The following is a 14,058-nucleotide window of genomic DNA, read 5'->3' on the forward strand; positions in this document are numbered from 1 at the left end:
GGTGACAGCAGGGTTAGTTATCCTGGTGGAGAAGGGGATGGAGGGTGAGAAGGCGTTCCCACTGGGGGCACCAGCCTGTGCAAAGGCCCAGAGGCAGGACCAGAGCGTGGTCAGGAGAAAGCCAGGGAGTGCTAGGAGGATTGTTGTTGTTGGTGGTGGGTGCCATTGAGTAGATTTCAATTCACAGCAACCCCATCTGACAGAGGGTTTTCTGACAGACAGCATAGGATTTTGTAGGCTGTAATCTTTATGGAAAGGAGCCCTGGTGGTGTAGTGGTTAAAGTGCTTGTCTGCTAACCAGAATGTCAGTGGTTCAAACCTATCAGCTGGTCTGAGTGAGAAACATGTGGCAGTCTGCTTCTATAAGGATTCCCAGCCTTGGAAATGCTATGGGCAGTTCTACCCTGTCCTGTAGGGTCGCTACGAGTTGGAATGGAGCTGACAGCAACGGGTTTGGTTTGGTTAATCTTTATGGGAGCAGATTGCCAGGTCTTTCTCCCTCAGAGCCGATGGGTGCGTTCTAACTACAAACCTTTCAGTTAGCAGTCAAGCACTTAACTGTTGTGCCACAGGGCTAGGAGGATGGAGTGACCTGAATGTAGGGTTCATCATAGGGAGGACCGGGCATGAAGTGAAGCGGTGAGAGAGTGGGACCCCAGGGAAAGGGCCTCATGTGTCACACTAGGGAGTTCGAACATTATAAGGTTGGAGGGTTTTAAAGCAGAGTGATACATTCAGAATCTCTGGGGGCAGGGTCTTTTTAAAAGTTCCCCTCCCCCCAGATGATTCCAGTGTGTGGCCACGGTCTAGGGTGGGTTGGTTAGCTCAAACAACTTACACCGGTAACTAGATCGTGGGTGATGTAAAGAAAAGCCATTCTGTTTTAAGAAGTTATGAGAACTTTTATCCTCACCACCCCCACTTAAATATCAGACTAATCTGTGGTCTTAGAGGCCTGGCATCCTGTGGGATTCATTAGGCTGCAGAACATATATTCTGTCTGAGTTACAAAGAAGCATGCTAATCATGGCAAAAATTAGAGAGAGAAAAAAAAAAAACACCTGTTAACCTTAAAGATTAAGGGGTCCAAACTTCACCAAATACTACCTACCCCTGACCTGCCAACATTTTAGTTAATTCCGGTACCATTTTGCCTATCATATAAAGATTTTAAAAGTTAATTTAAAAATCTTAATACCAGAGGGATGAATGAAAAAGGAACAAAACTTACTCCTACAAAAATTAAAGGAAATCTAAACAAAACAAACTTTTTCTTACCCCCTTTTTGGCCTATACCCCGACCTCGAACTGTTTTTGTTTTATCTAATTTCTCTTCCAGTTTGTATCTTGGTCATTGTAAACTTTTGTTTCTCTACACCTCAAGGCTTTCTGTAAACCTTTCCCTTTTGCAATACAATTGTTTTTGGTGTTTGTGTAATATACTCCATCAAACTGATATTCCAAAATTTATCGCCCATTCCTTTAGTGCTCGACATTAACATTATTCCCATCTTCTCTCTATTATAAATAATAGGAACGAGAACATCTTTGTATATATAGCTTTTTTCCTGCGTTTGAATTATATCCTTAGGATTAATTCCCAGGAGTGGAATTAGTGGGTCAAAGGGTATGAACAGCTTTATGGCTCTTGGTATTTATTGCTAAGCTGCCCAGGGGTCATTCTAATTTACAATGCCACCTGCAACACACGAGGGTAGCTGTCTCTCCCGGCTCCGCCAACACTGCTTTCTTCAGTCAGTCGTTGTGGGCAGATTTAATAGATATTAAAGGGTAACTCATGACTGTTTTTTAATTTTTAGTTTCTTTAATTATTATTAACATTGGACGTTTTTTTTCTTCAGTGTGTTTCTTATCATATTCTATTTCATAGGTTTGCTTTCCATATCAGAAGATTATATTTTTTGACACCAGGTGCAATTTAAAATATTTTATAATGAAAATGTCAAATGCACTTAGAACAGAAAGAATAATCAGTGAAGTCCCCTAGACTCATTACCCAGATTCAACAATGGCAAGGACTGGCCACATTTGCTTTTTTAACGGATCTCAGACACTGCGTATTTTCCTACATTCTTTACTCTACACCTCTAAAACACATGGGATTTTTCTTATGTAATTACAATGCCAGTATCTACTTAACAAACTTCATGGTAATTCCTTGGTATCCTTTAATACCAATCTGTCATTAAACTTTCCCAAATGTCTTAAACACATCTTTTTACTGGTGGCTTATTCCAGTCGGCGTATAGACAAGGTCCCTTACGTTGGGTTGTTACGTTTCTAAAGTCTCTTAATCTAGAGCACGCTGCCTTCTGCGTGTCTCCTCTCCCATTCCTCCGACCCTCTGATTTACTGCTGGAACCGAGGCAGTTGTCCTGCAAAAGAAGACCCCATATTCTGGACTGGACTGTTTCCTTTTAGCTCTAGAAGCTGGACTAGATTCAGATTCAACATTTTTATAAGATTGGGTCGCGAGTGACGCTGCATGCTCCCTGTTGTAGTACATCAGAAGCACACAATGTCTGGTTGTCCCACTTGGGGTGATGCTACGGATGATCATGGGTTCAGGTGGCGGCAGCCCAATAGCACAGTCGTCAGGTTCCCTGTTATGGATTGAATTGTGTCCCCCCAAAATATGTGTTGTAAACCCTAACCTCTATGGAGCCCTGGTGGCACAGTGGTTAAGAGCTCGGCTGCTAACCAACAGGTTGGTAGTTTGAATCTACCGGAGTCTCCTTGAAAACTCTATGGGGCAGTTCTACTCTGTCTTATGGGTCACTGTGTGTCGGAATCTACTCAATGGCAATGGGATGACTGTGGTTATAATCCCATTTGGGAATGGGTTGTCTTTGTCAATGAGACAGGATTAGTGTAGGGTGTGTCTTGAGTCAGTCTCTTTTGAGATATAAAAAAACTTAAGCAAGCAGAGCAGAGATGGAGGAAGAGATGCCAAGCCACATGAAGATAGCCCAGGAGCAGAAGCTCAGAAGAGACGAGGACCTTCCTCCAGAGCCGACAGAGAGAGAAAGCCTTCCCCTAGAGCTGGCTCCCTGAATTTGAATTCCTAGCCTTCTAACTGTGAGAGAATAAACTTCTGATTGTTAAAGCCATCCACCTGCAGTATTTCTGTTATAGCAGCATTAGATGACTAAGACTTTCCCCATCAGCTTTGTGCCTCCTTGTTTCAGCTGTTGATGATCGTGGCTTGAATCAGTTATTTGATAGGAGCTGCAAAATGGTGATTTTCTAATTCTCTCATTCCTTCCTCATTTATTAACTGGAATTCTTCTGTAAAGTAGAACTTTTCCCTCATAAACGAGGGCTTTTTAGTAACTGTAAAACACAATTTGTACAAATAAGGCAGGATAAATGCTTTATTCTTTGCTCTAAATCGCCAAGTTAGGAGTTGGTGCCCTTGTGACTCCAGTGGTGTCCAGTGAGTTGTTGCTGTTTGTTCTCTTTAAGAATCATAAAAAACACATTCTTTTGAAATATATATATTACATATATATATTTTACACACATATATATTTTCACATATATATATATTGCATATATTTTTTAAATGTGTTTTAATCAATTACATTCCTTTTGTTTTGATGCTCAGATTGTTCCATCCTTGGCCAAACGGAGACCCTTCATGTCCCTGTTTTCAGGCCTGACGGGTTATGTCAGGCTCGTCTTGTGTATTTCTTGCCGTTCCTCCAACGTGCTCCAACGTGCTCTGTGTTTTCTTAGTGGGGAATGGTATTCAGAAACCACAATCTGAATATATTGTGTGTTGTTGTTACTGTTTCCAAGTTTTCTCAGTGGGTAGAGCTTAGAAATGCATATTTTACAAAAGAAAGTGAAAGATGATGTGTTCATACTGATATTTCCATTCCAAATTTAACAATAACTTTTTTATTTCTTAGATTTCTTACTTGCATTTCTTTTCTTTCACACGAAGTATCTTGGTTTGAAACATCATTATGCTGCAATATATATATCAGAAAGTTTACAGAAAGTACCAATATCACAACTAACAATTTTCTTAGTGAATGAGAGATTTCTTTGAAATTTCATTTATCCTTCTAATACGTTCCACTAAAACTATATAAATTACTGGGTTCCCACACTTGACTTAATTCCTTCACCAATTTGACACACAGTTATGTTCTTTCATTTCAGTTGGTTTTCAGGTTTTGGGGTTCACTTTTTTCCTCTTGTTTAATGTTAATTTTTTTGCATCTGTCAAATATGTTTTAAATGTAAAACAGTGTAATACGGTATTATCAGGAAGTCTTCTGTTCTGTCTCCCCACTTAATGTCCTCTGTCCCCAAATGGTAACTGTTTCTGAATAATTCGGTTATCATCAGGTTAGGATGCGCCCTGGTTTAGTTAAGTGGCCACTTAGTGATGGAGTTTTGTCTTGCGTTCCCTAAAAACCAAAACTCCTACACCCAAGTCATTTCACATTTTGGCCAGTGCATGTTTGGGATCTCTTCCTAGAAATGGGATTGCTGGGTAAAACAGTAAATGTACCTTTTCTAGATATAGATTTGTTAGATACTAGAGGCCCTTCAATAGGACTTGTAGCATTTTTTTACTAAGAAGGATTTTCTGAAAAGATTTTGGGAATGCTTAAATTCAGTATACTAGACTGTTGGAAAGGCAGCGTGTTCTTAAAATCCACAAGTTATTTCTCGAATCTGCACGTTGTTCCCACTATGGCCCAAGGCACGTCCTGGCGTAGAGTACTATAGTTCCTGTTTGGGGGACATATTGTTTTTCTTTGTTGTTGTTGGTTGCCCTCAAGTTGGCTCCAACTCATGGCAACCTTGCGTATAACAGAATGAACCATTGCTCGCTCCAGCGCCATCTTCACAATTATCGGTATGTTTGCGACCATTGTGTTAATCCATCTCATCCAGAGTTTGCCTCATTTTCACTGACCCTCTGTTTTACCAAACATGAAGTCCGTTTCTAGTGATTGGTCTTTGCTGGTTTGTCCAGGGAGACGTAATATCTGAGTGAAAAACAGAGACAGAGGGGTCCAAGATAGAACATGTCACAAAGACAAAAGTGAAGACCCAGCTCAAGCCTCACCTCTGTAGGAAGCCTCCCCAGCTGACTTTCGGCCACACGACGCCCTGATCCCCTGAATTTCATTCATTAGCACTTTCAGTGACAGTGATCCTTTTCCCAAACCAACACTTGACACTTGGTTCAACAAATATGAGTGTACTAACGGGGAGAACAGCACTGCATGTTCCCGATCTGGGCTGCCTCATAAACTCACATTGAATAATCATTACATGTAGAGTTGCATCTGCCGTTTCCCATAGCAGGTTTTCTGGAAACCTGGGCTTACTAAAGGTTACAAGGTGAAATCATACTGAAGATGCTGGATTAACCTTAATGAGATGTGACTCTCCAAAATCCTGTTGGCTATCCCAAGCGTACTTGGACGTAGGATCCCCCTGTGCGCAGGACATCTTATACTAATACTGTTCCTTGGAGCACAAAGAACCAGTGTGTAGCTTCTGTTTAAATAAACCCAAAAACTTCTCTTCCAGTTGATTTACTTGTATTTATATAATTCTGTACTTTTGATTAATAATATTTATTTGGTTTCTTTATAGATTGAATCGTTAAAGAAAAAGGTGCAGCAGAAACAGCTCTTAATATTGCAACTTTTAGAAAAGATATCTTTCTTGGAAGGAGAGGTAAGAAGCTATGTTTCTTTAAGATGGTGTCTACGCTACCATTAAATTTTATGTTTCTGAGCCTACCACCAACACTTAATTAAAAACATAGCTATTTTCTGGCCTTATAAAATTGATTGAAGGTTAACTGCCAACTCCGAAAATGAGGTTCTGACGGCTAGTTTGTCTACACCTGACCCGCTCGCTCCAGCGGGCTGTTCACCTCTGCTTTCTGGGTCTTCTTCTTCTTGCTCAAGAATTTTCTTCGCAAGTCTGACAAGCTGTTGATTAATACTGATCATTTCCCGTATTTGCGATGTGCTTTATAACTTGTATTTTCACGTATAGCCCTCACATAATTCTCTCAAAGATTTTTATAGCTACGTTAATAAATGAAAACAATGGAGGCACTGAGACGCCAGTGGTTTTGCTCAAAGTCACCCAGCTTAGTGAGTGCCAGAGCCGGGCTGAAAGACCTGGGGTCGGGGCGAGGGGAAGGGGAGGAAAAGAACCTGTTGCCGTGGAGTCAGTTCCAACTCCTAGTGACCCTACAGGACAGAGTAAAACTACCTCGTAGGGTTTCCGAGGCAGTGGTTAAAGCGGTTGGCTGCTAACCAGAAGGCTGGTGGTTTGAACCCACTCGGCAGAAGAAAGATGTGGCAGTCTGGTTCCGTAAAGATTTACAGCCTTGGAAACTCTATAGGGTCGCAGTCTTAGTTTTCCAGTGCTGCTATAACAGAAATCCCACAAGTGGATGGCTTTAACAAAGAAAAGTTTATTTCCTCACAGTAAAGTAGGCTAAAAGTCCAAATTCAGGGCGTCAGCTCCAGGGAAAGGCTTTCTCTCTCTGTCGGCCTTCTCATCAATCTTCCCCCAGACTAGAAGCTTCCCTGCGCAGAGACCAGGGTCCAAAGGACACACTCTGCTCCTGGCACTGCATTCTTGGTGGTATGAGGTCCCCCAGTCTCTGCTTCCCTTTCCTTTTATCTCTTGTAAGATAAAAGGTGGTGCAGGGCACACCCCAGGGAAACTCCTATTATGTAGGATCTGGAATGTGACCTGGGTAAGGGTGTTACAATCCCACCCTAATTTTCTTTAACATAAAATCACAACCACAAAATGGAGGACAACCACACAGTACTGGGAATCAGAGCCCAGCCAAACTGATGCACACATTTTTGGGGGGAAATAATTCAATCCATGACAGTTGCTAATGAGTCAGAATCAACTCAACAGCCGTGGATTTGGGGTTTTGTTTGGAATATTTACAGAAGCAGACTGCCACATCTTTCTCCTGTGGAGCAGCGAGGGAGTTTGAACCCCCGACTTTTTCAGTTAGCAGTTGAGCACATTAACCACTGTGCCACCAGGGCTCCTTGAACATGTTTTAGAGGTGACTTAGTTTTACCTGAAACTTTAAGATACTTAGTATTCCCAGCTTTCTTGTCTTTTGAGGGTCATTTTGTGAATTTTGTATAGGTTCCAGACAAGGAAATTATGGGATAAGAAGTACCTTAAGAGCTTAGGTATTAATAGAAAGAGAAGCCAGAACCTCTTGGCTCTGAACGCTCTTTATTAAGAGTTCGGCATGGAGCCCTTTCTTTTCGAGCCTCTTCGGTTTGCCAGGTATCTGTCCTTGTCTGTGTTCCTCGTTATGGTCCTTCCCCATGAGAGAGAGAGCCCAGGAGAGAGTATGAAGTAGGAGGAAGGAAGGAAAGAACATTTATTAAGCACCTAGTGTGTGCTGGGCACTGTTCAACACTCCCATATGTCCTGTATGTTGAATAGGCTCAGAGTGGAATCAGACTCACTCAGGTGTGAACCCTGGGTCTGCTTCTTGTAAGCGGGGTGACCCTGGAGAGGTTTTATCTGATCATGAAAGGAGGATGATAACAGCACCTATATGTGTGTGACAACGCAATGAGAAGTCACATCACATAGCGACCGGGCGTGTAAACCACGCAGGGACTCCTGGCGCGTACTGAACTCTTGCTATTTGTTAACTATGATTGTTCTCTCTGTTAAAAGGGTGCCCCTGAGTTAGACTGTATTTCACTCCTTTAATAGATAGGGAAACTGAGATTCAGGGACACGAAGGAACCTGCCCAAGGTTGCAGGTACAGAGGGGTCACCTGAATCCAGAGCCTGAGCTCTTAATCACCATGTTTTCTGGAGTGGTGAGCTACATCTTCATTTACTCTCTCTTTTTGAGGGACTGTCTACCAGTCATTCTCAGAAGTCCCACATGGCCATGGGGACCTGAATCCTGGGTGGCCCGTGGACACCTGAGTCCCAGGTGGCCTGTGGGGACCTGGTGACAGAGTCAAGGCCCAGGAGTCTCAGTCTCCCGACAATGGAGGAAGTAGGCACTTGTCCCACCCCGCCCTATCTTCTCCCCCACGGTCACTGGGTCCAGCTCAGCTGATGAAGAACATTTCTGTTTCTGAGATTTCGCTCTGAAATCGCAGCTCCCCAGTGTTAGTTACCTGTGTTTCAACTCCTTAGATTCCATCTTGCATCCACCCCTCCAAATTCCTAAAGCTTGGCCCCATCAGACAGGGTTTTAATCAACCGATTCAAAATAGTCCTGATAAAAAAAATCTACCCATTTGTTTTTTTCTTTTCTTATTTCCAAACACATATATATTTGCTCACCTTCTGGAGGAGAGAGATTTTATTCCCTCTTTCCAGGGTAGAGAATACTATTAAAATAAAATTACAAGGCATATATCTTCATAAGATAGATAAGCTTTCTGATACTCTGAGCAAATTCCATTCCATTTTTCTTACTGCTAGAAATCCTGAACTTGCAGCTAAATTCCAAGGTCAGAGGAGATCTTGCCTGTGGTGGTAAATACTTGAGCCTACGCGTGCAATAAAATTATGTAGAATTAAGCACACACACACACACACACATGAGTACAAGTAAAACTAGGCAGATATGAAAAAAATGATGGGTTTTATCAGTGTCAGTATCCTGACCGTGATATTGTAGTATAGTTTTGCAAGATGTTACACTGGGGGGAAGTGGGTGAAGGAGACACAGAATCTCTCTGTTTTATCTTTTTTATAACTGCAGGTGAATCTACAAGAATTTCAAAATAAAATTTTTTAATTAAAAAAAAAGTTTTAGAAAAAGTCAGAGGAAAGGAGTCAAATACCTTAATTTTGTCTGTCCTGCATTTAACGTGAGCTGTGTAATACATAAACGTCTCAGCGTGTCTGTTGTGCATACTTGGGGCTGTTATTAATTTCCCTGGGTAAACTGGGGTGGCAGCACAGACATCAGGGCCCTGCAGTTGAATTTTATTGGACACACATTCTTGTTCAGTGTGGGTGCTCCAGCCCCTAGCTGCTTGCTCCCCTGGGCCCGAGGGAGCTGGAGGCAAGCTGGCTGCCATACATTTGTGACAGAATTCACCCGCCTCCCAAAAAATGCCAAGTGGTATCACACAGGGTTCTTCCTTCCTGGAAGGCCCACAAGCCTCCAGAGCCACAGTGTGGTAGGCATTACACATATAAACACAAGGTGGTGGTATTTGAAAGCAGGAAAACCCTGGATTCTTAATCCCAGAGGCGGTTTTTTCCGGATCAGGGTCCAGGCGGCCATTGGAGATGATTCTTTGTCATTCTGCTCAGCCACATTCTGCAGGACCCAGGAGCAGAGGGTTTTACTGAGGGGACCTGTCGATTTTATTTATGAAGTATTTCTTAGATTTGTCACCTCCTTTCTCACTTTCCTGCTGCTGCCCACATTCAGGCTGTCACTATCTTTTATCTCTTTCTTATCAACTTTATTGTGTATTAATTTATGTAAATCAATTGCATCTATTTAAAGTGTATGGTTTGATGGGTTTTGAGAGTCGTATGTGCCTGTGAAACTACCATCCCAATCAAGATACAGAACTTTCTATCACTCCCCCAAATTCCCTGGTCCCTTTGACCTGTGTCTCTCCATTAGCCCAGGCAACCACTGAGTATTATTATTATTTTGCTCCCTTTTGTCCCCTTCGTCATCAGAGGTTTGTGTGCAGTTTATATAAATGGAACCATACTGTATGTACTTCTGTGTCTAGCTTCTTACACTCAGAGCAATATTTGAGATTCATCGTGTTCTTTGTCGTCTGTGTTCCGTTCCATTGCAGAGTGGCGGTCCATTGTATGACTATATCAGTTCTTTTATCCATTCACCTGCTTATATATGTTTGGGTATTTCCAGTTCGGGGCTGTTGTGACTAAAGCTGCTGTGAACATTCCTGTACAAGTCTTTGTGTGGACCCGTTTTCCTTTCTCTTGAGTAAATTTCTAGTACTGGAATAACTGGGCTGCATGGCGACTGCAGACTTCCCTTTTTAAGATATTGTCAGTTTTTTAAAGGAATTGCGGTGTTTTACATTCCCAGCGGCAATCTGAGTGTTCCAGTTTCTCCAAATCCCCACCATTTTTTTTTTTTAAATTCTCATCTCGCTTTTCATTTGCATTTCCCTGGTGACTAATGATGCTGAGCATCTTCTCAGATGCTTATTGGCCATTTGTGCATCTTATTTTGTGAATTGTCTGTTTAAATCGTTTGCCCATTATTTAATTGAGTTTTTGGTTTTCTTGTTATTGAGTTATAAGAGTTCTTTATATATTCCAGATAGTCCTTTGTCAGATACATGTATTTGTGGGCGTATTCTCCCATTCTATGACTGGCCTTTTTATTTTCTTAAGGATGTCTTTTGGGGAACAAAGATTTTTACTTGTAAAAAAGTTGAACTTCATTTTTTCTTTTATAGTTTGTGCTTTTTGTGTCTTATCTATGAACTCTGCTTACTGTGAGGTTATAGAGATTTTCTCCTATAATTTCCTCTAAGAATTTCATTTAGATCTATGATCCATTTTGAGTTAATTTTTATGTTTCATGTGAAGTAAGAATCTTTTTTTCTATACAGGTATATAATTGTTTCCTTTTAATTTCTCTCTAATTCCTAATATAACCAAACCAAATCTGGTGCCACTGAGTCGATTCTGACTCACAGCGGCCCTACAGACGTAGGTGACCCATATTCTGACTCACAGTGGCCCTATAGACGTAGCTGATCCGTATTCTTTCTCTCTTCTCTTTGTTCCTTTGATCAATCTAGCTGGGGGCGGGGGTATCAATTTTGTTGATTTATTTTTTAAGTAGCTTTTGGCTTTGTTGTTGGAGTGTTGGTGGTGCCGTGGTTAAGAGCTTGGCTGCTAACCAAAAGGTCGACAGTTGGAATTCACCAGCTGCTCCTTGAAACCCTGTGGGGCAGTTCTAATCTGTCCTGTAGGGTCACTATTAGTTGGAAGAGACCTGACAGCAGTAAGTTTGTTTTTTGGGGTTGGGGGGGAGAGGTTTGACTTTGTTAATTTTTTCTATTTGTCTGTTTTCTATTTCATTGATTTCTGTTCTGATATTTATTATTTCCTTCCTTCTAATTATTTTGGGTTTACTTTGCTCTTCTTTTTCTGTCTTCTTGAGGTGGAACCTTAGGCCATTGATTTTAGACCTTTCTTTTTTTTAATATAAGCCTTTAAACTATAAATGTGCCCATAAGCTCTGCTTCAGCTAGATCCTACAAACTTGGATATGTTGGATTTTCATTATCATCCAGTTCCAAATATTTTCTAATTTCCCTTGAGATTCTTTGACTTATGTATTATTTAGTAGTGTATTGCTTAACCTCCAAATATCTGGGGGTTTCCTAGATATCTTATTGTTTTTGATATCTAATTTAATTCTGTTACGGTCAGAGAACATATTTTGTATGGTTTTAATTATTTTAAATTTATTGAGACTTGTTTTATGGCCCAGCATATGGTTTCTTTTGGTTAAATATCATGAAAAAAATATGTATTCTGTTGTTGTTGGTGTGTGTGTTCTATAAATATCAATTAGGTTTATTTAGTTGCTAATATTGCTTGCATTATTTATGTCTTTTCTGGTTTTTGTATAATTGCTCTATCAATTGCTCAAAGAGGGATGTTAACATCCCTTATTATGGTTTTAGACTATTTCTCTCTTTAATTCTGTCAATCTTTACTTAATATATTTGAGACTCTTTATTAGGTACATAGACATTTATGATTGTTATATCTTTGTGATGAATTGAGCTTATATTATTAGGAAATGTTGGTGTCTACCTTTGTTAATGCTCTTTGTCTTGAAGTCTCTTTTACCCGGTATCGATATAGCCATTCCTGCCTTCTGACGTTTACTGTTTGCATGGTTTTTCTTTTTGCATCCCCTCATTTTCATCTGGTCCATGTCTCCATATTTAAAAGGCGTCTCTTGTGGGCAACATTTAGCTAGGTCTTACTTTTTTAACCAGTCTGATAATCTCTGACTTTTAATTGGAGTGCATAGTCCATTAACATTTAGCTAATATTGGTATGGTTGGGTTTGGATCTGTTTGTTTATTTGTCGTTGGAGAGCGTAGTCCACTAACATTCAGCTAATTGTTGGTATGGTTGGGTTTGGATCTATTTGTTTATTTGTTCTCCGTTTGTTCCCTCTGGTTTTGTTGTTTTTCTTTCGTTCCCCTTTTCTTGCCTTCTTATGCATTATGTGAATATATTTTAGAATTCTGTTTTATCTATTGGCATTTTTGCTGTATCTCTTTGCTGTCATATTTTAGTGGTTGCTCTAGATATTGTAATACACACCATTAACTGTTCACAGACCACTTAGAGGTAATACTGTACCAGCCTCCCCACCAAAAAAAAAAACAAAAACAAACCAAACCTGTTGCTGTGAAGTTGATTCCAACTCATAGCGACCCTATAGCATAGACTAGTACTGCCCCATAGGGTTTCCAAGGAGCGGCTGTGGATTCAAACTGCCAACCTTTTGGTTAGCAACTGAGCTCTTAACCACTGTGCCACCAGGACTCCAATTTCGCACCATTCCAAGTAAAATATAGAAACCTTGCAACTATATCGGTCCATTTACCCCTCCCCTATGATATGATAATTGTCATAATTATTGTATATAAATACATTATACATCCACAATACATCATTATAATTTTTGCTTTAAACAGTCAGATATATTTTAAAGAAATTAAGAGAAAATACAGTCCTTCATATTTACTCATATACTTTGTATTTCTCATGTTCTTTGTTCATTCCCCCAAATCCTAGTTTCATCTCTCTTCAGCCTGAAAAACTTTTATTTAGCATTTCTTGTAGCGAAGTTCAGGGGATGACAAATTCCCTTAGTTTTCTTATTTTAAAAGAAGGCCTTTATTTCACCTTCATTACTGAAAGCCAGAGAAGTTTAGATGGACAGTTTCTTTTTTCTTCTAAGCACTTTAAAAATACTCTTCCACAGTCTTCAGGCTTCCATGATTTCTGATGCGATAACTCTGGAAAATCAGATTATTGAACCTCTTTGAGGTTCACTGAGCTTCTTTTTTTTTTTTAGTACACATATTGTTTTATGGCAATAGTTAACAACCCTACGGCATGTCAACGCTGTCCCTTCTCAACCTTGGGTTCCCTATTACAGCTTTCCTGTCCCTTCCTGCCTTCTAGTCCTTGTCCCTGGACTGTTGTGCCCCATAGTCTCGTTTTGTTTTATGGGGTCGCTGAGCTTCTTGAATTTGTAAATTTATGTCTTCCACTAAATTTGGGAAAATTTCAGCCATTGTTTCTTTGATTTTTTTTTTTTTTCCTTCTCTAGTCTTTCTCTCCTGTCCTTCCGTGATTCCAGTATCCTTATGTTAGGCTTCAGAAAAATTCACAGTTCCCTGAAGCTCTATTTATTATTTTAAATCTTTTCTTTATTTTCTTCAGATTGAATGATTTCTATTAGTGTATCTTCAAGTTGACTGACTCCTTCCCTTGCTATCTCCATTCTTCTCTTGAGTTTATCTAGTGAATTTTTTTATTTCAGTTTTTTCTGTTCTAAAATTCTCATGAAAACATTAAAATGTCCCTTTTATATTTTCTATTTTTTCCAATCTTTTAAAATTACTTCATTAATTATAAGCATATTTTCCTTCATCTTACTAAGCATGGTTATGACAGCTGCCTTAAAATCATCTCAGAATTGGCATCTGTTGATTCTCTTTTCCCTTGGAACTGGTTACATATTACTGACGCCTCGTATGTCGAGTAGTTTTGGATTTTATCACGGCTAATGCAAATGTTTTGTTGTGGAGAATTTGGATCCTGTTGTAGTGTTCCGAAGAGTGGTGAGGTTTTTGTTTTAGCAGCAGTTAACTTGGTTAGATCCAACTGCACCCTGCAGTCCTGTGCTGGGTGGTATCTCAGTTGGTTAGATCCAACTGCACCCTGCGGTCCTGTGCTGGGTGGTATCTCAGTTGGTTAGATCCA

General features: G+C 40.2%; 1 protein-coding gene across 1 annotated transcript in view; it reads left to right on the plus strand.

The window, feature by feature from the left end:
* MYZAP (myocardial zonula adherens protein) overlaps positions 1-14,058 on the plus strand; it is a 96,264-nt gene that overhangs the window by 68,071 nt on the left and 14,135 nt on the right. Inside the window, exon 11 of the mRNA XM_023729670.1 lies at positions 5,647-5,730. Within this exon, the coding sequence (XP_023585438.1) occupies positions 5,647-5,730 (84 nt within the window). The remainder of the gene's footprint in view (positions 1-5,646; positions 5,731-14,058) is intronic.

Source organism: Trichechus manatus, unplaced genomic scaffold, assembly GCF_000243295.1.
Source record: "Trichechus manatus latirostris isolate Lorelei unplaced genomic scaffold, TriManLat1.0 scaffold00030, whole genome shotgun sequence".
Lineage (NCBI taxonomy): Eukaryota > Metazoa > Chordata > Mammalia > Sirenia > Trichechidae > Trichechus > Trichechus manatus.